This window comes from Lemur catta, chromosome 1 (assembly GCF_020740605.2).
Source record: "Lemur catta isolate mLemCat1 chromosome 1, mLemCat1.pri, whole genome shotgun sequence".
Taxonomy (NCBI): Eukaryota; Metazoa; Chordata; class Mammalia; order Primates; family Lemuridae; genus Lemur; species Lemur catta.
This window is the reverse complement of record NC_059128.1, coordinates 200,392,629-200,418,485: the sequence shown is the minus strand read 5'-3', so window position 1 is coordinate 200,418,485 and position 25,857 is coordinate 200,392,629. Positions and strand designations below refer to the sequence as shown.

The window sequence follows — 25,857 nt, the reverse complement described above, 5'->3', positions numbered from 1 at the left end:
AAATAATTTTTAATCCAAAAAAAATTTCTGATGAAATATTTATAATAAAGTAAACTGCAAAAATCACTACCAGCTTCAAATGAAATTATGATTGTACAGAGATAAGCACAGTAGGAAAAAACTCTACATATTGTTATGAAATGTTTGCTCCTGTGATACATTTAGGGGGATTATTAGTTATCAGAAAATTTGGGTAACCACTGCCAGAATTATATAGCCCATATAAATTCACTGTCCACAGAGCAATAGCCTTTACTCTGGTTTGTTGTTGGAATGATGGAGAGCATAGAGATACACTTCTTCTTATGTGAAGTTCACAGGATTTCTTTTTTGCTATATCTCCTGCTGATTTCATAGATGCTCTTTTTTGTTCCCTTCATAGATGAGAGTGATTAAATAGAAATAAATACTGTTTAGCATGGTGAGAGAGAGCACGAGATTTAAATTCATGTATACTTGGTTTGAAAATCTCCTACTAAATTTGTAACTATATGTAAGTTACTTAACTTTTCCGATGCTCAATTTCCTCACTTATTTGATTGCATGGTGCAAAAATTAAATGAGATAATTTGCATAAAGCTTATAGCATAGTGTTTGGCAAAGACAGTGCTCCCTAAGTGGTAATCATTATCATTAGAGAATTTAGAAGAATTTTAGATCACTTGTATAGGTGAAAACTCACTAAACCAATCAGCTTTATTTGAATAAATGGAAAACTGCATCTGTGTTCTATAGAATAACTCAACATTTTTAGAGGCCAATTCTTCCTTAAGTAAATATTTAATGCAATGCCAATAAAATTATGATGAAAATTTTAAGCTCAATGAGCTGATTCTAAAATGGATATAGGAAAAATAATAAATGGAAAAGGCCAGAAATTTTCTAAAAAATAAAGAATAATAAAGGGGAGGAACTAGCCATAAATAACATCAAAATCTATCATAAAACTACATTAATTAAATACGTTTGGTATGAATATAGAAATATACAGCTAATATAAAAGAGAACAGAAGATTCAGAATATAACTGTGTGTGAATATAATACAAACATGGAATGTAAAACATTAACATTTTAAATTAGTGGTATTTTTCAAAATTTGATAAATTGATGAATTAATCAACATATGACATTGAACTACCATTTAGAAAAATATGGTGTTGAGGGAAAAGTTTGATCCTTATTTTCCATATACCAAAGGAAATCTTATTTCCTATTTTTTAAATAATCTTACAGCGATTTATTTGAAAAGACCAAATGAACCTTGGTCTTTTAAAACCATAGAATTTTTAAACAAGCCAGTAAAAAATACGTAAATTTGACTATATAAAAATTTTTAAATTTCTATATGAGAAAATATGTCATAAAAAATGAAAAGACAAGCGATAAACTGTGAATACTTACAGCATAAGTAGACAAAGGGCCAAAACAACAAATTTGTTTAGTATAAAATTTTTCATTTGTTAATAAAATAAATAAAATTTTAAAAACTGACAAAAGGTAGGAATAAGCAGTCATGGAGGAAAACTATGTTAAATTCTATATAGATACATATTTTCTTCATAGTTTAAGAAATACAAATTAAATTGAGATTTTTTCAAACCAACGAAAGTGGTGAAGTGCACAGTTTGAAAACATACCTCGGATGTGTTTGGGGCTTCAACCATATGTTGCTGAGAGCATGTAGTTTGGCTCAATCTCCTTGCAATGCACTTTGTCAATCTTTATGAAAACTTTAAATTCACATATCCTATAATCCAGTAATCTCACTTCTAAATTATTTTCCCTATATTTAGTAGTCTGTATAAAATGTAAAATACAAGAAAGATTTTTAATTTTTTGTAATAATATAAAATAATCTAAATATTCATCATCTGTGAACACATAACATATGGAAAAATATGCATCTATTAGAGAAAATGGGAAGACTCTGTACATATTGACCAGGAAATATCCCCAGTATATATTAATTGAAAAAAATTATTGAGGTTCATTTGTGCAAGAAATTTCTGGACAGAAATACATAAATGAACACTTATTTTTTTGCCTCTAGAGAGGAAGAATGTAAATCTGAAGTGAAAGGAACCTCATTTTTCTCTTATCTCTTTTTTAAACTTTTAATTTATTCAATCATGAACATGTATTAGTTTTAAAATAAAACCAGTTAAATATAATAATATGTTTTTTGTGTGGATTAGAAGTAACTTTTCATACTTTTCTAAATTAACAAAATTTAACAACATAAAAATATATTCACTTTGATGAATAATAGTAGTCTTTTATCTTGAATAGTCATCTTGTTATTTAAAGAAAGGTATTTCATACATGCTTTTTTTTGTTTTTATTGTTTATATAAATGCTTCTAGCAAACATCAACCACAAATTGAGAGATTTCTTTTTGCAGGAGTAAAAATATAAGGCTTGGTATAGCTAAAAGTGGCATGAAATGAAAAATAATAATCCTATATTATGTGTAAGAGAATTGAAGAGAAATGATGTAGTGAAATATACAAGAAAGAATAAATTGAATAGTCAATATAAGGTAAGTTTTCCAGTGATGATAGAATATTAGATATTTGTTGGAAGGAATATGAGAAATTTAGTGATTCATTAGTCAGGAGAAATCACCTTCTTTTAAGAATGAAGTAGAATATAGACCTAGCTGTATAAAAAATAATAATTATAAAGATGGCCTGCTTACTCAACATATAAGGTGAATAAAGACAACAAAGAGTAAGAGAATCTAAATATTTCTCTCCAGATTACGTATGTGTCACTGTTGAATTATAACAAACAGTATATGGTTGTAACATCCAGTTCTAGATAAGCGTTCTCAATTTAAAAGTTTAAAAAATCTGTGAGCCTATTTTTCTCTGATATAAAGTTAGCTATGTGTAAAATATATAAAGCCATGTAACTCATGAGACTGTCTTAAAAAATAAACAAAGTCCCTGTTTTCCACACAGCAAATTAAAAAAAAAAAACAAGTTTATGGCACTTCATACAAAGAACAAATATTATACTTTGCATTATATGAAACTTTATCAAGATGTTTATACTATTTCAGAAAATGACATCATCCAATGGCAATGCCACCAGTGGTAACTTAGCCATCAGTACAACACACCAGTTTCTGTCAGCCTGCTTTTGTAGCTGTTGTGTTCAAAGTGGTTCTAAGTGTAGGGGAAGCATTTGACTACTTCATTATACCTGGTAGCATAGTCTTCTTCCAAAACTTGCACTTTGAAACATGTATTTCTTTAAAAGTTATTTTCCTCTTATCGTCTCTTCATTTTACAGATAGGAAATTTGGTTGATGTATTTTCTTAAAAAATGTATGTGTGGGTAGCCAATATAATACTTAACATGATTTTTTTCTCCAGGATAGTTAAGAGAGATTACAAAATGTTACTTTTAAATGGGGGTGATAGGGATAAATTGAGAATTATAACTTTAGATCAGATCTGAAATGATCTGCCTATTCTTATTGGAGAAGACTAGGGGTCAAGCATATGCCTCATTGATGTCACTCTGCATTAGTTTCTTTGAAAGTCCTGAATGTCAATCATGTGGAACTAGAAGTAAATAAAGATCTTGGTTAGGAATACAAACTAAACATGGACTACTTATTCCCATGCTCACTTCAGAGTGTTTGCTGTATTGACCACCATTTATAGCCAATACATACATATGACAGTTAATTCATCATTAGCATTATTTCTGTATACAATGTCTAGAATATATGAATAACACTAGCATAGATTATTTTGAATTCTAGAAAATTATATTTTAGTTTTTTCTAAATTGTAAAAAGCCAAATGCTACAACAGAGATTTAAAAAAAGTTATGTGTTCCATTTATTATATGGATCGGATTTTATCAACATTTCCTATATGGTGTCATTGTATTTTAAAAAATATAAAGCAACCATGTTTTCTAAATAGATGGATAATGTCAATATATTTTGTTAGATAGAACCTAGAAATGAGATTCATATTATAACAGCTATATATTTTCAGGAGGCCCATTTCATAAATAACTAGCCTGTTGTGCACCGCAGTTGATGCTGTTGGCATATCAAGCCACTAACCTATTGTTTATTATAGACCCATTTTGTCATTTTGATGCTACAGATTCAAGTATAGCAATCTTCTTTTCTCTCTCTGCTTCACTGGCTACATGACTTCCCTAGCCTAAGACCATATCGAAACATACACTTGAATGTCATAAGTTATGACAGCTTGGGGGCTGAATGGGAATCCTATTAACTGACCTATGAAATTACAGAATCATAAATCTTGATAAATACAGATTGGGCTGTGTGCATAGCTTACTATATTAAATAGATATCTCTTTAAGATGCTCAGATAAGTTCAAGGTAAACATAATTTAAATGCATGAAAACATATTGATAAATTGATTGAACATAAAGATATTTTTTGTAAAACCACACACACCCTACCCCCAGTAATTCCATAACCTGATGAAACTCACTAGATAAATATTATAATGTCTTGGTGAGATATCTTCGGATCAATTAGCTATTTACTGTAGGTAAGAAGGAAACATCACAGATGATTTTTAAAAATATTATAGACATGATTATGCTCAAGGCCAATAGTAAATAAGATGGGCTGAATGTTAACTGGTAGAAGACAAGGGGACAGAAGAATAAACAAAAATATGAATCGAAAGAATTTGAGAAAATAAATCAGGTAAACCCTACTAAAGAATAGATGTTTGTCAATGGGTACAGATTATCAGTTATCAGATGAATTCAGTAACGAGTATCTAATGTACAACATTAAGACTAGAGTTAATTATGCTGTATTATTTACTTGAAATTTGATAAAACAGCATATTTTAGGTAATCTTACCACACTCACACCACTCATAAAAAATCATAATTATGGGACGTGATGAATGTGTTAATTTATTTAATGGTGGTAATCAGTACACAATATGTATGCATATCAAGTCATCACATTGTATATCTTGTAAACTATTTTTATTTGTCAATTACATATTCTTAAATAAGAATCCAATCCTGAAAATCACGCATATTTGCATTATGAAATTTTCCTATTAATAATTACCAACTAGAAATCTCCACTTTGACACCTAGCAGACATTTCAGTTTCAATATATGCAGAACTAGCTTCCATCTTGCCGCCACAAAGTTGTTTCTCCTACCCTCCGCTTTTTGGAATATGGAAGTTCCCTCTTTCAGTGGCTAAAAACATAAACCTTAGAAACGTCTTTGACCCGTCTAATCCATCCCTCAAATCCTGTCAGCTCTGCCTTCAAAACATTCAGAATCCAATCACTTCTCACTGCCTCCACCTTGGCCAAAGCCACCATCACATTTTGCCTGGATTATAACAGGAGCCTCCCATCTCATCTCCCTGCTTTTTTACTCTTGCTCCTCTCCAATCTATTCTCAACACAGAAGACCAAGAGATTACTGTTAAAAAGTAATTCAGGTCATGACATATTGTTCAAAACTTTTTAATACTTTCCCATATTACTCAGAAAAAAAAAAAAAAACATTTTCCAATGCCAGCTCTACATCCTCTGCACCTGCCCCACTCTCCATGGTCTATCTGACCTCAATTACAGGCAAATTTGCTGTTTCTCACCCACATCAGTTCCTCTCCCTGTTCAACAACTTTACTTTTGGTTTTCACTCCACTTCGAACACTCTTCCCCCAGATATTTACATGCTTTAGTCTCTCACATCAATAAAATCTTTACTCAAAACCCTTCTCTGGTTACCCTAGCACAATTTGCTTCTCCTTTTTCAAATTTCCCAGCTACCTTCCATGGTTTATTTTTCTTCTCAGCGTCTATCACTATCAAACATACTTTATATTTTGCTTACTTACCTTATTTATTGCCTTTCTTCTCACTAGAGTATGAGATACAAAAGGGAAAAGAATTTTTTTTTTTTTTTTTTTTTATCTTGTGTTTGATGCTAGATACTGTCCCTGGTACCTGAAACAGTATGTAGCATGGAACAGTAGCCTGTGTGTATTTGTTGGATGCATGTTGAAGGACTCTGACTTCCTGGGACAGCTCCCACTCATCTGCCTTTATCATTTAGAAGAAGACCCCTGTTCCCAGACATACACTTTCAGCCTAGTTTTGTAGGACTCCTACATTTTCAAAGGGCCTACAAAAATGTTGTAAGTCATGAAACACATTCCTGGATTCACAATATAGAAAGAAATTTGCAATGTCAAAATTAAAATGTTTAAGTGCCTGTATGGCATGACAGCAACTCAGATCATGCCATTATGTATACATATAGTGAAGAAGTTTAAATTATAGGAATGAAATAATTTTAGCAAACTAAAAATTATGAAAACTATAAAACATCCTTTAATTTTCTTTTCTTAAAGCAAGCAAAATATTAATGTCATGTGCTGGTTAATTTCATGTGCCAACTTGACTGGACTAAGAGATGCCCAGATAGCTGATAAAACATAATTTCTGGGTGTTTGTGAGGGTGTTTATCAAAGAGATGAGCATCTGAATCAGTACACTGAGTAAAGAAGACCAGCCCTTACCAATGTTGGCAAGCATCATCCAATCCATTGAGGACCCAGATAGAAGAAAAAGACAAAGAAAGGCCGTTTAAGCTGGGTCATCCATCTTCTTCTGCTCTTGGACATCAGAGCTCTTGGTTCTTCGCCTTCAGATTGAGACTGAATTACACCACCAGCTTCCCTGGTTCTCCAACTCAAAGACAGCAGATGGTTGGACTTCTTGGCCTCCATAATCATGTGAGCCAATCCCCATAATAAATCTCCTCATTCATATATATATATGAATAATAATATATGAATATATATACACTTACCCACATATATTCATATATTCACATATGCATATAAGACACCCCCCATTAAGATGAGGGTCTTAAGATGCTGTCGTTTTGTTTTCCATGTCTCCAAATTCTCAGCACATTCAAATATATGTTAACCATTCTCTTCTTTTCAGCTCTAATAATAATGTGCTGCCTAATGTTTTCTGTATGCACAAGCCTGCTTGGTTAGCTGACTCATACTCATTCCTTAAAATCCAGTTCAGGCATGCTCTCCCCAAAGCAGTTCTTTCATTGATCCCCTGTCCAGCCATAAGTTGATAGAACTAATTTAGTGTCCCCAAATATCCTATTGTTATTTATATCTCTTCACTAGAATGCTTACATCAGCCTATAGACTACATAATCTGTATTTTTATCTCCCTTTCCAAATTCATGCCCTAACACTCAACTCCTGATATACTATGCTCTGGTAGCTCTGGCTTTCCTTCTGTAGTCTAACTAATTACAACAGAAGAAACGTGGCCTTTTCCGGTCTTTCCTTCTAGAACACCTTGTCCCCAGATCAGGTCTTGGAATGGCTGATTCCTAAGGCTGTTGCATGAATGGTCCCATTTTAGGGCAGTCTTTTCTGATCACCTAATTTAAGGTAGATTTTCTAGTTTCTTCTCTGGGCATCACAATGTTTTATTTTTCTCACAGTACTTACTACTCTATGATATAACTTGTTCTGTTTTGTTTGTTTGTTTCCTATATACCTTCCTGAACCCCTATCTAAAGCATAATCACTACGAGTCAGAGACTTTTTCCTATTTACCATGTCAAGTCCCCATTATAAGACCTGGAACCTAATAGGTGATGAATAAATACCTGTTGAATAGTTGGGAGAATGCATTTGCTAGAATACTGCATAAGTTTACATGTCTTTTTTTTGCAAATTAATCAGTAAGCTGCTTCAGAGTGGAAGCACTACATCTTATTCCTCTTTGTATCCCCAATATCTAGCCTAGGATAAATTACTTAGTAATTGTTTTTTCAAATGCATCATCAACACCCTCAGCAGAAACCCTCATTTTCTGAACACTGTGAATTATCCTTTCTAAAAAATATTTGGATGGAATTTCAGAATAAATCTCTGAAAAATCAGACATGAAAGTTTAAGTATTGTGCTTATGATCAAATGACTAAGGCATCATGGCTGAGGCAGTAACACTCATGGCATGTTCTATTTGTTTGCTTGTATGTCCCAGCCCTTTTGCAGTTAGGTAGAGCTGTATCTTCCATTGTAGCCAATTCTATGGGTTACTTTTTACTGAGGCAATGAAAAGGCTATGTTCAATCCAGTGATTTCTCCTTTTTCTGCCCCAGGAAATGAGGAGGCCAGGAATTGAGATAGCATAGACACAAGATCAAGATCAAGACAGTATGAATAAAAGGAATGAAGTATAGAGGACAGTTTGATCAAGAGAGTTTTCTGTATCTCCAAAGGAAATTGGGTAAGAAATAGTTTTGTCATATTAAGCTACTAATATTTTTAGTTTTATTATTTCTGCAACAGAGCTTAGCCTATTTTGACTAACAGAAACAGCCTCCAATTTACACACACACACAAAGTCAATACACGTTTTGTTGTAAAAAAAAATTACATTTATACTGAGAACTTAATTTGCATTAATTTGTTAGTTGTTTGTGTTAATATGTCTCAAAGTTGCAGGTATATAAAAAAACTAAGAGATAGGCAACAATTTTAATTGAGGTGGGTAACTGTGCCTATTTTCATCTGAGCCTGACTCAAAATGAACTCTACTTTGCTCTACCACAAGACTTATTTAAAAAACCAAAATCACAGTTTAGGATTAGGCTTTCTTAGCTGTCTACAGAGAACATATCTTGTAGCAGAAGATTACCAATCTTTCACTAGGGAAACACCCAGCATTTTAAGATTGGCTATTAAAGATCAAAATGAGAAATATGGTGATTTTAATTTTACCCTTTCTTAGATCTAATCCTCTTAGATCTATTTCTCATTAGCGGAAAAGAGCATATCATGTGCCATGTAAATAAAGATCATGTTAAACAGAGATAAGCATCAAGCTAATTTGGCTGGGAGCTTCTTGAGCTTTGGAGAATGGGGTGTAAACATCAATTATTTTTCACTAACAATTATATATTGGGGAAACTAGAATAAATGGAAAAACCTTAAACAACAGGAAATATTTTACTAATATTAGCCACTCCAAATACAACCAAGCTGAGCAGAGGATATAAAAATCACAATCAAAGTTGAAATAGAGAGAAAATCGCATATTCTTCTTATTTTTTTCCCCACTATGAAATGTGAAAAAAAGATCTTTTCAATTACTCATTATTGTCATGGCATTTAAAAATATATGGTCCAGCTTTATTATTTTAAAAAGTAAATGAAAATTAATTATGCTATCAACATTCTAAAACAGCCCTTAAATATGATTTTTGCCAAAAAGCTTTCTCAATCCCTTTCACAGCAGAGTATTATATAAAAATGCATAAAAGCATAACTTTAATTCTTATAAAGTGAATGAAATAAGGAATATTTAAACAATAGAGACCTTAACTTCTCCACTCTTGCATTTGTACTTTGGCTGGCACAGTTTTCTGTGTTTTTCTCTTGGGCACAATTTAAGGAGGTCTAAGTGGCTATTTGGGCCCACTTTAAGGCTGCCAGATTGCTGGATAGCATTTTTATATACTCACAGAGCTGAAAGAACCCACATAAAGTTTCTAATCTGCTTTAAGAAAATCATGGTGTTCAATGTTAGTCAATGAAAGATATTTCTAGTTACTTAGATACGTTGAAACTACTAGCAATGATCAATAAGAAGAAAATCTTCAAACTATATATTAGTACACAATGTCACCAAATCATACTCCTGTTGATAAGGAACATTTCACAATGGTTAAGGGCTTACTCAAGGGAGACACAAACATGATCCCTAAATATGGGAAGAAAATAGCAAAACCTATATTTATATTTATCTTTTATAAAAGCAAAAAGAAATCTAACTTTATAAATATATAAAATGACTCTGAAGCCTTCCCTGAGTATGAAAATCAAATATGTCATTTAAGTGCATATGTCAATATACACATGTCATCTACCATGCATGAGTTCTGCGGGCAGGGAGATGTTGCCTAGTAGCCTGTTATGCCTTGTTCATTTTCCTTGTTTTAAGGCATATTGCAGACTACATGAGCCGAGTTAAGTGGATTTAGTGTTTATGTTATCTAATTTTAATGAACTAGCATTCACATGGGGCAAGTGGTTTCAAAGGATTCTTTCAAATAAAGTACAGATTGAAGATTTTACAAGTACCAATGAGTCACATAAAAATGGCAAAAGTGACATTTTTTTTTTCTTTTTGCTGTAAGAATGAGCTTGTAACCAACCACATTACAAGGTAGAAACCATGACAATTTAATCCTATTTGACAAGAATTCAGCCTGCAGAATTATCAAGAAGACTATTATGTGGATTTAAATACACTATGATTAACAATGAACTACTCCTTAAATGTGTTATTGTACTTTTGTGTCTTGGTGAATCATCTCTTTCAGCTGTAACAGCTATTAAAACCAAACATTAAACTGATCTTAGAAACAGTCTCCCAAACCCCTGGATGAGAAAATGTTAAATGACTGCCATAAAAATAATGAATTTTTTTCCAACATATAGCTTTAAAAGAGATTTGCTTTTTAAAAATGTGTAAGATAAAATAACATTATTTTAAAATACCAATTCATCTTTAAAATTTCTATATTCTAGTTATTTTTACAGTATATGTAATACATTAGTACCATGCGTATTTATATAATTTATAAACACTTCTGTGAATTGAGGGTTCTTGCTGCAAATATTTCTCCCAATAGATGTATATGATTAAAAACTTTAGTTACAACTGTGTAGAACTGTGTGCTGTCCAACCTGGTATCCACTAGCCACATTACTACTGAGCACTTGAAACTCAGTAGTAATGAGGAACTGCATTTTTTATTTAATAAATAAATAAAGAAATGAAATATCATTTTAGTTGATTTAAATTTTAAAAAAGTGAAGCAGTGCCAAATGTTTCCTGTGAAACATAACTGTATTGTTTGGTAGGACTATATTTTACTTCAGCTGTTGAAAATTTAGCATCTGAATTAAGATCTTCTGTAAGTATAAAATATGTATAAAATGCAATATTTTCTATTAATAATTTTATGTTGATTCCATTTAGAAATGAAAATATTTGTGATATATTAGATTGAATGAAATAAATGTTTCAAATTAATTTTACCTTTTTCTTTTTACTTTTCTTTAATATAGCTACTATAAAATTTAAAGTTATATATGTGGATTACAGTATATTTCTATTGGACAGTGCTGGTCCAAAGGTAGTTGGTGGTGGACAGAGAGATTTATAGAAGGAATATTTAAGAGAATGGACTCATAACTTATAAAAGATTAAACGCTAAACCAATAGACCAATTTTTTAATTATCAAAGGCATACATATAGACACATTAAAATAATGTGAAGATATTTTTAATTGGGAAATACTGATCTTATTGCAACCAGGAATTTCCATTGACATCTACTGTATATCACTTGAGTCTTGTATTAATAGAAAAGTCTTACAGAAGTAACTTACATAGCATTAAATTGCAGCCACTCAATTTTAATTCCATTTTCAAAAAATGCCAGTTTTTTACTACTATATAAAGATTGGAGCAAAAGCATAGGACAGAAAAAGAAAAAAGAGATAATATAACAAGTAGTGCTTTATTTCAAAATACTAAAGGGATACAGTTTTTTTTGATACATGGCTTGAGTCAGAACTATAAATGTGCCCATCACCCAAATAGTGTTCATTGTACCCATTAGGTGGGTTTTTGCCCTTCCCCTCCTCCTCCGTTTCGCCTGCTTGATTTCCAATGACTTTTAGTTTCCTCTGTGTACTTTTGTGCTCATCAGTTAGTTCTAATGTATTAAACAGTAAATGTGGTATTTATTTTTCCATTCTTGAGATAACAAGTAGAGCTTTTTAAGAGCATAACAAAAAAGAAAAATTGGGGTGTCTTGTTCATATGATATTATTTTTAAAAAGAAAACTAAGTAAATAATCCCTTTCTCTTAAGGATAGCTGATGAACTGGGCCAGCCACAGAGAAGCTCTTTTTTATCCAAACACATTAACTCAGTATTGCTATACTAATGGGTCAGAAAAGTGACATACATGTTGACTATCCCTTATCTGAAATGCTTGGGACTAAAAGTGTTTCCAATTTCAGAGTCTTTGGATTTTGGAATATTTGTATATGCATAGTGAGACACCTCAGGAATGGGACCCAAGTCTAAACACAAAATTCATGTTTTGTATGCACCATATGTATAGTCTGAAGATAATTTTATACAATATTTTTAACAATTTTGTGCATGAAACAAAATTTGTATACATTGAACCATTAGAAAGTAAAAGTATTTGATGTGGAATTTTCCACTTGTGGTGTCATGTTAGCATGTTAGTTTCAGAATTTGGAGCATTTGAGATTTCACGTTTTTGGATTAGAGATAGATGTTCAACATGTAATCAGTAATTTTCTCATATAAAACAAAATCCCATTGGAAAATTTTCTTATAGGATACACATATGCACTGAAATACACCTCTATGTAATGCTTTATTATTATTATTATATTTTATTTCAGAATTTTACAGGGGTACACTTTTGATTACATAATTTGCTTTTGTACAGTTTGAGTCAAAGTTATAAGTGTGCCCTTCACCCAGTTAGTGTGTATCGTACCCCTTAGGTGTGAATTTACCCATCCTTTCCTCCCCTCTCCCACTTCCTTGATTCCCCTTGAGTTTTACTTCCATATATGCATGTAAGTATTGATCGATTAGTTCCAGTTTAGTATTGAGTACATATCAGGTTTGTTTTTCCATTTTTGTGATCCTTCACTAAGAAGAATGGCCTCCAGTTCCATACAGGGTGTTACAAAAGATACTAAATTGTCAATTTTTTTTTTTTTTTTTTTTTGTAGCTGAGTAGTGCTCCATGGTATACATATACCACATTTTATTAATCCACTCATGTATCTATGGGCATTTGAGTTGATTCCACATCTTTGCAATTGTAAGTTATGCAATGCTTTAGTGTTAACCTCCCCTGCTGGGTCTTTTGGCTATCAGAGTCCCTGAGCAGCTTCATCTGGAGGCTGACTTCGGGAATAGATAGTTGCAGGTAAATAGCATACCAAAATATGGATCATAAATATTAATAAGATTAAACTACAGGGTTTTGGCTATTTCTGTCTTAAAGCATTGAAGTCATAGAATTATATTTTTGTATTTATCCCCTAAAAATGAAGTCCCTCATAAGAAATTTCCTTTGAAAAACTTAAGTGCCTAGAATACCTTTGATTTCTCTGAAGACCTGTCATGTTTCACAACCATTTGATATTAAAAAAATAAATAAAACTTGGTAGAGTTTCAGCTCAGAGTCCAGATTCATCAAATCTGGAAATATTTTGAGACTTTGTTTATTATTTGCCTTTTTTAGTCTTCTATTTTGCCTAGACCTGATTTATTATCTATGTCTGACCGTAATTTTATTGTACATACTCTCACAATACTATTACATTACATCCTAGAAAAAGGAAGCATAAAAATAGGTAAATAAATTATTTAATTAATTACCTTCCTAAATATCAAGATTATACAAATTATGTGAAATATCACTAAAATAACATGTGGATTTTACTCATATTAAATGTACATCAGTCTGGAATCAGGAAAAATTTATATATGCCTAATCTGTGGTTTTTCCCAACATATTTTTCTAGAAAATAAATTCAAATATGAATTGTAGACTATAAGTTATCTTCCTTAGCAAATAGTACAGATAGACTCAAAAACAAATGAGCCAAAAATACACACTGAAAAATTTCTTGTGATTTGAAGCAGATAAAATTGTAGTATATTTCAAGGTAAACCATTATCTAGTGAAGCAATCTTTTTGTTTGCATTGGAAAGAAGTAATGCATATTTCTTAGAGCTTATTTTCACACAATGTCAAAAAACTTACAGAATTCTAGCACAATTAAATAACATAAGAATCACTACATCTCTTTTATCTGTCAAAAATATTGCTCCTGATTATACTGATAAAATCATTTTTAATAACTTACTTCTGTTTGAGTAAGTTGCATATTCTCTAAGAGAACTGACTTCTGTGGAAAAGATTCCTTTCGTCAAAGCTCAGATGCAACAAGCCAGCAAATACCAGAACAGAAATTAATATTTCTCTTGGATTATGTCTCAACTCAGGGATATGCCTCAGCTCTTTAGAAAGATTTCCAAGTGGTGATTTTATCAATATATAAATCAGTTGAGAAATACTTCTTCCATATTTGAGAAATTTTTTTAAGAGTAAAAAATAACTAAATCTATGGTTGTAACTGTACTAGCTATTATAAAAGATGGGTGGGTGTGAGAATAATAAAGAGCTGGTTTAAGATCTCTCACCCAAATCTCTGTCTGTTTGTGATAATGGTGGAGCACCTGTAATTCAATTTGAGAGAAGAAGTGTCAACAGGAAAAGCCAATGAAACTACAAAATTTTCCCGATTTTTCTTATATTTACAAAATAACCTTAAGCTGAGTCTAAAAAACCTATAGGTTCCACAGCCTATTACACATATAAAATCAATAGTTACTCTTTTTGTAATATTGCATCTACAGCAGTTTCCCCTCATTCGTGGTTTAGCTTTCCACAATTTCAGTTACCCTCAGTCAACCATGGTCTAAAAATAGGTGAGTATAGTACAACAAGACATTTTAAGACAGAGAGATCACATTCACATAACTTACATTATATTTTATTGCTATATTTATTTTATTTTATTATTAGGTATTGTTAATCTCTTACTCTGCCTAATTTATAAATTTAACTTTATCATAGAAATGTATGCATTAAAAAACAGTATATATAGGGCTCAGTACTATCTGCAGCTTCAGGCTCTACTGAGGGTCTCGGTACACATCGCTCACAGACAAGGGGGGACTACTGTGTTTGAATTCAAAGAGTAGTGCTTCAACACTATTTTCATGTTTATCTAATGCCCGTGAGCACCGATGTTCTCACTCATTACATGCTGAGCAGGAATCTAAACAATGCAAATATTGAATACATGGGAAATGCAGAAATCACTGATCAATTTAAAATAAATTATAGCTTTCATGCATTAGAGTCTCAGTACAGAGAACATTTCTCTAGAAGATCCAGGGGGCTTTCTTGCCACTGATATTCGTGCAAAGGATTGCTGTTATCAACAAGCCCTCACTTCATTTGTGTGGAACATGACATGAGGCCAGTGTATGTACATGGTCGAGACTCCTACCCACATTCTTCACCACCTGCCACCCTTTCTACCTGCTCTGTAGCTCTGTATCCCTAAAAATGCATATCCTGAGAAGAGTGCAAAGTGAATTCATTTATGTTTATTGATGACTTTTGATTATGTATGCAGAGCACTCTGACAGTCTTAAGAAAATTATGAAACCAGATAAAATCCAGTGTTTCTTTTCTAATTTGGATGGCAGGGCATCTACCACATAAAGCAGTTACTGTGTACAACTGTAATAATAGAATTGGCTTTATGTATGGCAAAAAAAAGACTAAGCTTCCTATGTGATGGCAGCAGAGAGAAGAGAGGAATCAATTCGGTCTGAAGGATTGAAGGGAGAATGATAACTCGGCTATGAAGATTGGGCACGATGGGAGTGTGTGTGGCAAGTAAGCTGCGGGAAATGATCCTCACAGGCAGTGAGGAGTCTGGAGTGGAAGGGACTTCTCAGAAACCAATAGAAGGTAAAGTTTCTTAAGAAGAGGAGCAACGTACTTCAGGAGACCTGGAATGGCAGAAAAAATCTGGAATGGAGCCCAGAGTCAGTGAGAAGCGATTAGAGATGGGTAGCAAAGAAAAAGCTAAAGGAAACTGATTTTCTGTTGCATAAAGTTAAGGTACTTTTCCTGTTTGTGGTGTGGGAAGCGATGGCATGTAAGTTTGAGTCTGGAGGATAAGGGCTCAGCTGGAAACACACCTGGTAACCCAAGGTGAGTAGGTAGCAGCAATGGGAATAGAAAGGAGGAGACTAGTATAAAGTATTTAAAAAATCAAACTATGCAAATACCCCCAAAAAGACAAAGAAAAGAGAGCTATATCCAAATGTTTACAGAGTAAGTACTTCAAGGAAAGACTTTAGAAAGGGAAAGAGAAAGAACAAACAAGAGGTCCTAGCAGATGAAATTGCAGTATATTCTTAAGGCAAATCAATGAGAGTGGGCAGAACATCAAGGACTGTGGAACTAGGTGAAGGAAGGTGAGGGGGTACTGCATTCTTTCCTTGTTGAGGGAAGAAAGGACTGTACAAAACCAGAACAAAACGAAAAAGAAAAATCCAAGCCCTCATTGTTTGTTTTGAACAAAGAGGAAAAACTGACCTTGTGTGAAGAAAAGACCCATTATCTTCATTAAAAAAAAGAAGACAGAAAGAAAATGTCAGTAATGTAACTAATTTATTATATTGCATAGCTTTTCTCAGGGGTATAGGAGAGGAGAGAAAGAGAACCTTTCATTGTTTCTGCCAAGTCCTAAAATTACTCTCCCATTCTATAGATCAAATGTCTAGCTAAGGGCTATTCACTCCTCTGGGATCAATTCCCTGTATATTTTGTATTTCACAAACAAATTTTGCTCATTTAATTCAAATAGAGAACTTTGCCTGGTTGTTTTTGGGTGGTCTGTTTGTTTGGATTTTTGCATTTTTACCACAGTTCCTTACTTAAATGATTTGTTTTGCTTCTAATTATCTTACGGCTTTTAAAATATTTCAAAATATTTTATCTGTCTTTTAATATTTAACTTTTTAAATGCATAGAGAAAAAAAAACTCCACAAAACTCTGCTAGCATGAGAAGTACAAAGAGGTCTTTCCCAAAAACCTCGGTCTACATTTTACCTTCACAAATATTCTTTTTCTTAGTGCTCTGTTATTTGGGAAATATAACTTATCAAAATTTGTGTTAATGTTTTGTTTATTTTTTTTAATGTCATTTTTCCTCACTCACTGTGAGGTCCAGAAAAGAAGAATTGAGTCTGAATTTTTCAACATTGGGCGCACCAACTACTAGAAACCTACAGTGGGAATGTGTGTGGAATTAATGAATGAATTAATGAATAAGTTAAAAGGGTGACTTCTTTTCTGAAAGGAAACAAAATGTCTTTTTGTTTATGGTTTGGTTAGTTGCCATCCTTTCAGTACCTGGAAATAGTTATTCAATTCTAGTCCCAGAAGAATGCCTTAACTAGGAATGAAAAGTACTTTTATTATATGTTCTGTGGTCTTATTCCAAATACTGATCTTAATGACTCAAGAAAATCATAAACCACATATCCCCAACTTCCTCCCAGAATTTGATAAAAGACTATTTAAGATAATAAAAAGTACTAATATATCATTTTTAGGACAACTCAGAGCTTAAATGAGGCCATATTAATAACACAGGACCATTAAGAAATAAGGAGGCACCATAATACAGTTTACTGTATTATGATCTCTTATATTTGTCAGTCTCTGGAATAATGCATTCATATTGAATCACACACCTTCAAAGCAGGAATTCAAAAGAGCTCTCCATAATGCTGATTAGATCAACCCCACTATCAAAAAAGGAGGGGATGGATATTAGCAAAATCTCCATGTCACTCTTTGTATAAAAAACAGATTCCTATACTCACCTGAGTCAGCCAAGTCTCAGCTGGTCCCTCAATTCTCTATGAGCAAAATACCTGCCTCATACATTGACTGCCAATCTTCTCACTTCAATAAGCTGTAAGCCATGCTTTTTGTATCCATAGCTAAACGTCAACTTTGATCAAGGTCTAGGCCTACCCAAAACAATTTTTAAAATGCAAATTTAATCATGTCACTTATCTGTGTCCTATAATTGTTTCCCATTGTCCATAGAAGTCCTAAATCTTTAACACGGTGCTGCACAGCCTGCTTGCCTATGCTTTTAACCTCATTTAATACTGTTAACCCCTCATTCAAAGCATTCCAGCTGGGTTTGCTCAGCCCCTTCTGCATGTCAACCAGACTCCTTTCTGCCTGAAACTCTGCCTCCTTCTCCACTTCATTACTATATCAGATCAACACCTATTGACATCCAGTTTAAATTCATTCACAAATATCTTCTGAGAAAATATCATATGCCAGGGACTATCTCAGGCTTTGGAGAGTTAGACAATAATAAAATGAACAATCCTAATACAAACAGAAAATAATTAGGGATTATAAATGTATGCAGAGAATTTTGCAAGGGAGATGACATGCTGTGGTGGCTCTTCTGAGATTGGAGGAACATGGATAGTCTCTCTGAGAAGGACATTTAAACTAAGATCAGAAGGATATGGAACTGCCCTCACAAAGATCTGCAGCAAAGGAAACTGCAAGTTTATACAATCCCTGAAATGAGAGTGAGTTTGCTGTGTATGAAGAACAAAAGACAACACCGTAGAGAGGAAGATCATTTTGAGATGAACTAAGAGAAGCAGGCCAGACCGTTTCAGGCAGGGTTTTGCCAGACAAGGCAGGGAAGGAGTTTGAATTTTATTCCAAGTAAATAATGAGAAGCTATTGAAGGGTGTTAAGCAGCTCCCAGATGGTATCATATATGTTTTTACAAGAAAATATGGCTTGTTTTAATGTAAAGTTTTAGAAAACTTAGAAAAATCAAAAGTTTTTCTTGACCGTCTGGGTGGGGGGCAAGGCCAGTGCTATCAGTACAGTGCTGTGCTGAGAGACAGCCACTGCCTGGGTTAGAATCCTGGCTCCACCCCTCAATGCTGTTTGACCCCGGTGGCTGTAATTTATTAGTTAGCTCTCTACTCATTTGTTTCTGCATTTATAAAATCTGGAAAATAACAACCCTACCCCATAGAGTTGTTGTGAGAATTTAATAAGGCAATCTATTAATATGTAAATAGTTTTTGGAATATAAATCCTGAATGAATCTGACTATTATTATTGCTGTTGTTGCAATTATTACTATAACCTCAGTGTGGAAGATAATGAAATAAGAAAGAGTGAGAAATTCAACATATTTCAGCTATGTTAAGTTTGAGATATTCATCAGACATTTACATGGAAAGGTCCGTAGGCAGAAGTTCATGAAAGGCTGGAGTTCTGAGGAATTGTCAATCCTGAAGGAACAGGGACTTTTGTGAGGTAGAAGGAAATCCTGGGAGGTGCCAAGAAACAAGCAGGCCAAGAAGAGACTAGCTGACTGTGTCCTGTGCTAGGAAGAGACCACGTAAGATAATAACAGAGAAATCACCAATGGAATTGGCAGTCTGGAGGTCCTTGGGAATCTTGACAAAGGCTTTCTCAGTAGAGTATAAGAAATAGAAACCTGAATGTCACCTCCTCAGGGAAATCTTTTCTGACTTTCTGAAATAAGCTAGCTTCCTTATCATTGCACTTGTTATTTCTCTAGCACCTACATAGGTAATGGTGAAGAAAATTGACTTAGCACTAAGTCATTATGTAAAGCATATCATTTCTGTAATTATTCATTTACATTTTCTATTTTCTCTATCAGAAAAGATACATAAATACTAGTAATTTGCTGAGAACAGGGATCACATATACCTTATTTTTCACAATATCCTCAATAACTAAGTGTCTGATACATAATATTGATCAATTTATAGTGAATGAATGAATAAATGGCTGAATGGATAAATGAATCTATATGACCATATCTAAAACACATCTTTTTTTTTGTCTTTTAACTAACACCCACACTAATTGACATGCTTACTTTCAGGCTATTTCTAAATTTTTGTCATAATTAAATAGTTGTTTTTATTGCAAGCCACCTGAAATCATTTTGTAGGGAGCAGGTATTATAGAATAAAAATAATGAACAGTCTACATTTCACAGTATCATTACCTATCCAAAGATTTTTTTCTTTCCAGAGGACAAACAATATCTTTACTCCAAGAGCTCATTTTAGCCCTCAATCTAAAATTGATTACCATCCAGCCCTTATTAAAACCCAGTTGACACAACTGATATTTGAGAAAAGAAATCTATGGACCAAGTTAACCATCCATTGGTCTCAACTGGATTTTAGTTTTATCCTATTACAAGTGAAATCACCAAATATCTTACCTGTATTGCATTTGGTTAGATCTTTGCTGAAATGATGTTATACAAGTTGTGAGCATTTATTATTATGTCTTTGGTGTTTACAGAAGGTTACTGTAAATAATCAGACACTGAGAATATTTTTGCATCTTCTAATTACATGAAGACTATCACTCATTACCTATATTGTTCCATGTTCCAAATAAAAACTGTACAACCCATATAACAAATTTCTCTGTAGTATAGTGTAAGGAAAAAAATTATTTATGTATCTTTTCTGATTAATATGTATGTTTTCTTTATGTGACAATGACACATATGAAATTCAATCCATTATCCTTTTTACTGTACTTCTAGAAAACTAGGATACCTGTTTATGTGCAATTTCTGTACATATTCAAGGCCTAAGTTTCTATATCTTTTTCTCTATATTAAATATATTAGTATCCAAATTCTATTTTTAGCAACCTATTTATATGTGTACATTTGTCAAAAATTACTTCCACTTTGTGGAGTTAGAAAGAATATGAATAAATAAAAATTTCGAAAAAGAATGTCATTCTCTCTTCCCTTCAGTTAATCCCCAGGATAATTCATTCTTCATGGTCTTGCTCAAATAGTACCAATTTCATGAAGACACTTGGACTCCAAGGACGGACTGACTCCCTCTCTTTCTACCTCCCAATAACATATTTGGATGCATAGTAGAACATTACGCTTGTATAAAATTTAATATTTTATTATATATTACTCTCAAAAGCAAGGTCATATTTGAAGTTTTTTGTTTGTTTGTTTTTGTTTTTGGGGCTTTGAGGGTTTTTAAAAAAATGTTTTGTGCCAGACAGAAAGAAAAGCAATGCAAATAATTTAAAAAAAATCATTGTATCACTTGAAGCATTAATACACTTTTCTTTTTGTCATGAGCGTTACATAGACTATAGCAAATCTCCTTGCTTTTATGCTGTTTAGATTCAAATATGAACCTCAATTACTGCATTTTTATTAATCCATTTGATAGTCTATGCTTCTTTACTTTTTTTGTTCTGATTATTCCTTTTATATATCAAGTGACTCTATCCATATAGACCAATTAATAAACACATATTATAAAATATAAAGCAGAATATCAATTATTATTCTTTATTGACTGTTTATTTTTCTTCTCAACTAATTGAAAGCTCTTTAAAGATAAAAACCTATATTGTCCTTACTTTTTTATCTCTCATTGAAAGTGTATAATGCTGAAAAGAAGGGTTATGGATTTGATGACTGACCACATCAAAATTATGTTTATGTCATTTGATAATACTTGAAGCATTATTATTGCACAAGCTAGTTCTTAGAACCAACAAATCTCATTAACAATGTCTAATGGAATAAAATAAATGTAGGTGTTCATTAAAATTCATATGCAGTAAAATTAACAAAAGCTTGTTTTAAATGACTTAGCCCCAGATAAGGGCTAACATTATAACGTAAACTAACATTATAAAGTAATACTAACATTATAAAGTAAACTAAATGTAATTCTTCACAAGTAGATGGGCTAGCACTTCAAATTATTTTTCCATGGATGTGTGGTATAAACATTAGATTTCTAAGTAAAATATTTAATTAGATGCTTTCTCAAAAACTTGCTAAATTTCCAGATAAATAACAGTACTTCTGAAATATTTAAAATAATTTTGTTCTAAAATAAATCCTATTGGCTAGAATTAAGATATCTGTATTAAGATAAAAGGAATATATTAAATTTCCAGCAGATAGAAATCTTATGTTTGCCCAAGTTAGATCCTCAGAGTGATATTAAAATTGTTATTTTATTGTACAGGTAACTTATAAATTTATTCTAAATTTAGAGTGGTGGTTGAAACACATTTTAACACTAAATTACTTAATGCATTTTTTATTTTTGAGATTTGTAAATGTATGATTACTTGAATAGTTTCTATTTTCAAGAATGTTTAGTGCACAATATCTCATCCTACCAGTGAATGATTTATTTTATATTTGCAATCTTGTCCATAAGAATACTATTACCCTAGTTAGAATCTGAGTATTATTGATTATTTTTCTCTTTTAATAACACATAATGCATTTCTCCCTATGTTTCTAAGATGATCATTTTTACTAACCATACACTAAAATATCTTACTAACAATAATTTTAAATACATGTTAAAGTACCATATAACAATGTATTACATAACAGATGCTGAAGAAAGCAAATATGGAAAGAGTTTACATCAAAACTGGCTGAGGACAAAGAATGTATATAGTCAGAAGTAAAAAAAAGGTTAAACATTCAGTGTATAAAAAACGTAAGACTAAATGAGATGAGGTCATCAGGAGCTCTAAGATGAAACTGAGGAAATGAGATTGGCAAGAAGGGTCCTGTATTCCCTGGCCTTTTTGTCAACCTTATTAGCAGTTTTTCTTATCTCTAATAGCATTTCTAGGGGGAGAAATCATACACAATGCAATAACAGTGATAGTCTATGCTACCACTCCAAAGGAAACCACAAAAGAGGGTCTTGGTAGAGGAACTAACTCAGATATGTTACTAGTTTCTTCAGACCAAATGTGGAGGTATTTTTTTTTGTTGTATGCTGTTCCTACTTTGAAATAAACAAATCATTTTTAAAATATGAAATGATTTAAACTGGAACTGAGGCTGCTAGGTAGCTGTATTTTATAACTGAAACATTATCACATTCTACTTAATACTAAAAACAAAAATAAAAACAAAGAACAAAAAAACAAAGCTTATAAGATTCTCTCCTCTCCCCAATACCTTCTCACCAACCCCTAGAACCTGGGTTGGAAAATTCAAATCAACACTAATTACATAACCTATTACAGACATGCTGATTTTTTTGCCCATTGCCTCAGAGTAATAATCTTATAATTAGCCAATTTGTACATTGGATCCCCAAATTCATTTTCTTCACATCAAAATGTCCCAATCAAAACACAGCTCAGGATTTCCTCTGATGTGGGATCAAATCTTATTTTCCACTAAATTCCCAGTACTCACTCAAATTCAAACTAGAGAGCTATACTTTTGGATCCCACACCCAAGAACCCTTGGCTTACTTTTTTACTGTAAGACAAATTAGTCACAACAACACCTTAAAACTCTATAGTTTTTATTGTTGTAGTTCTTCTGTTGGATGAGCTGTCGATCTGGTTGTGGTGTATCACTCATGCAAAGTGTGTTGAAACAAATGTTCTGATAATTCTTTTCCATAAATTAATTCATGCAAATACAATTTCATAAGATCCAACACATATTTTAGGAAGTGACCAGAATACATCTCTTCTAGAACTAATGTCCTAATATGTATCTAAAAATGCTTTACTAACAGAGTTTTGTACTTCGTCATGTTGAGAAGTCTATAAGGACAGCCTTGGGCTGATTATGAATGATATGTCTAAGAGGAAAAAAGGAGCCAATTAAAGTTTAAATTCTAGATTGCAGTAGAGCTAGAACAAATATTTAACTGGGAAAAATCATCCTTCATCAACACCAATACTGTCTGCCATTATACAAACCAAGCAATTGATTGAGTACTTCATATTTTAGCAGAGCAATCCATTGCCCTGCAATACAGTCCTTCACAGTGTGGCATTTAAAGAAGAGATATTGGATGATGTCAAGTGCTCACCAATTCGGAATACATCAGAAATGAAATGGGCAAAGTTTATGTTAACATAACAGCAAAGTTCATTTTATGAAATCTTGCTTGACGTAAATACAACTAATAACAGAAAAAGGCAGCATAATGTGTGACCACAAGATATTTTTAAATAAAATAAATACATATGACTGACTTGATGTTCAAGTTCTTAAAATCACTGTTATCATAATTTAGCATATAATTTTTCACTTTTCAACCTGCACATTGGTCACGGCCAAGGACTTTCAACTCGAGAAAGTAGAAAAATATGAAAATAATCAATAGAAACAATTGAGCTATAAATAATGCTATAATTAAAATTAAATGCATCAAAAATATTTAAGACTCTCACATTAAAACGTTCCATAAGGAACAAATGACAATAATAAGATTTAAGAATTTTAAGATTTAAGAATTATTATGAAAACTTCTTTATGTATCTTCTAATATAGAGAGTTTTCATTATTGGGAACATAACCATCCCTGCTCACATAAATCATAAGAACAGCAGAAGCAATGAATGACTAGACATCACAGGGGAACTAATGTGTACTTGATCAGTGCTACAGAAATATTTTATATCTACACTGATGCAATATATCAATTATATCATCCACCATCCTCCAAATTTCAAAGTAGCAAACTAGAAAAATGTCAAAACTTAACCTTCACATTTGTAAAATATCTTCTTCCCCCAGACATATAAACTTAATCTAACAGAAATTATTTTACCTTTTTAAATATTTTGTGATCAGCATAAACATAGAATTATAATTACATAGGAGTTAGAATAACAATAATATTGAAGAGGAAATAAAGCCTGATTCTCAACAAGGATAAAATATATGACATTAATAATTATTATAAAAGGAAATATAATACAAATTCCTTTTTCAAAATATTTTAGAGTACAAATGAAAGAGTGAGGTGCCTCTTTGTGTCTAAACAAAATTATAAATTGTACTTCTTTATGATTATAATATGGAATAAAACTTTGAGAACAATTAAGGCTAAAAAAATCTTTTGTGAATGAATTGTGCTCTTTTAGCAAATTCTTTTAACTAAATATACCATAGATAAAGATGTTTTATTAAACAATGTAGTAATTTTATTCCAGAAATTATGATAATACTATAACAAATAAACATACTGAAATAGCAAGTTTATCTTTTAAAAACTGATTATTACATAAGATAACATGCCTGTCTCAGAATACCTGATAAGTTATTTTGCAAATAATATTTCTCTGTGCTTTTCATTAAAATCAAAGATCTCTACTTTGATTTTTAATTTTTTTGGAAACAGTACACATTATTGAATTGTATTGTTACTTTATTAAATCAATGTATTTTTTTAAATTAAATAATTCAATAACCATACATTCAGAGAAAATATTCCTAATTATTATGGAACCAAAAAAAAAGCAAAAAGACCTCTACCACAATGGCAAACAATCATTCCCCAAAGCCAGTCCATACACATATTCTAGAAGAGAATACAAACTTGTTTCTTGAGCTCACGGCAAATCTTAGGCAATTTTAAAGCATTGGAAAAAAGAAATTAGAAGAAGGAAAAATTTGTCCAGAGACTAACTCTTTTTTAGGTAGGCCCTGCCATTGTTGCCTGTCACAATTTTATAAAGCCAAACCATGAAGCATATTCATAAAAATGTGAATAATTTCATTACCTTTTAGTTTCATAATTTAAAACCAATCTTAGCTGTCCTTCATCAAGTAATTTATGAATATCTATAGAATTCATTAAAACAATAAAAAATTTTGGTTCAAAGTCAACAAGCATAGAAAAATGAGTGAAGCAAAGCAAAACAGAACAAAAAACCAAGTCAAAACAAGTCGATCACATATTTCATGGATTAATGATGAAAAACAAAAAAGAGACCTCTTACCAAGTACCCCAAGGCGATAGTTGACTGTGATGACGATCACATTGCCATAACTTGCCAAGACACTCCCATCGTATAAATTTCCAGTACCTTCCATATATGAGCCACCATGGATATACACCATCACTGGTTTGGGACCCCCACTGTCCCGAATATCTGGAAAACAAATGGTTGGCAATTGTTCTTATCTCCAAAAACACATATAATGAAGCAGAG

At 32.2% G+C, this 25,857-nt stretch overlaps 1 protein-coding gene across 8 annotated transcripts in view; it reads right to left on the bottom strand.

Annotated features, from left to right (window-relative positions):
- NLGN1 (neuroligin 1) overlaps positions 1-25,857 on the bottom strand; it is an 819,119-nt gene that overhangs the window by 411,775 nt on the left and 381,487 nt on the right. For all 8 annotated transcript variants that reach the window (XM_045539689.1, XM_045539688.1, XM_045539682.1 and 5 more), the window contains one exon: positions 25,645-25,797. In XM_045539689.1, the coding sequence (XP_045395645.1) occupies positions 25,645-25,797 (153 nt within the window). The remainder of the gene's footprint in view (positions 1-25,644; positions 25,798-25,857) is intronic.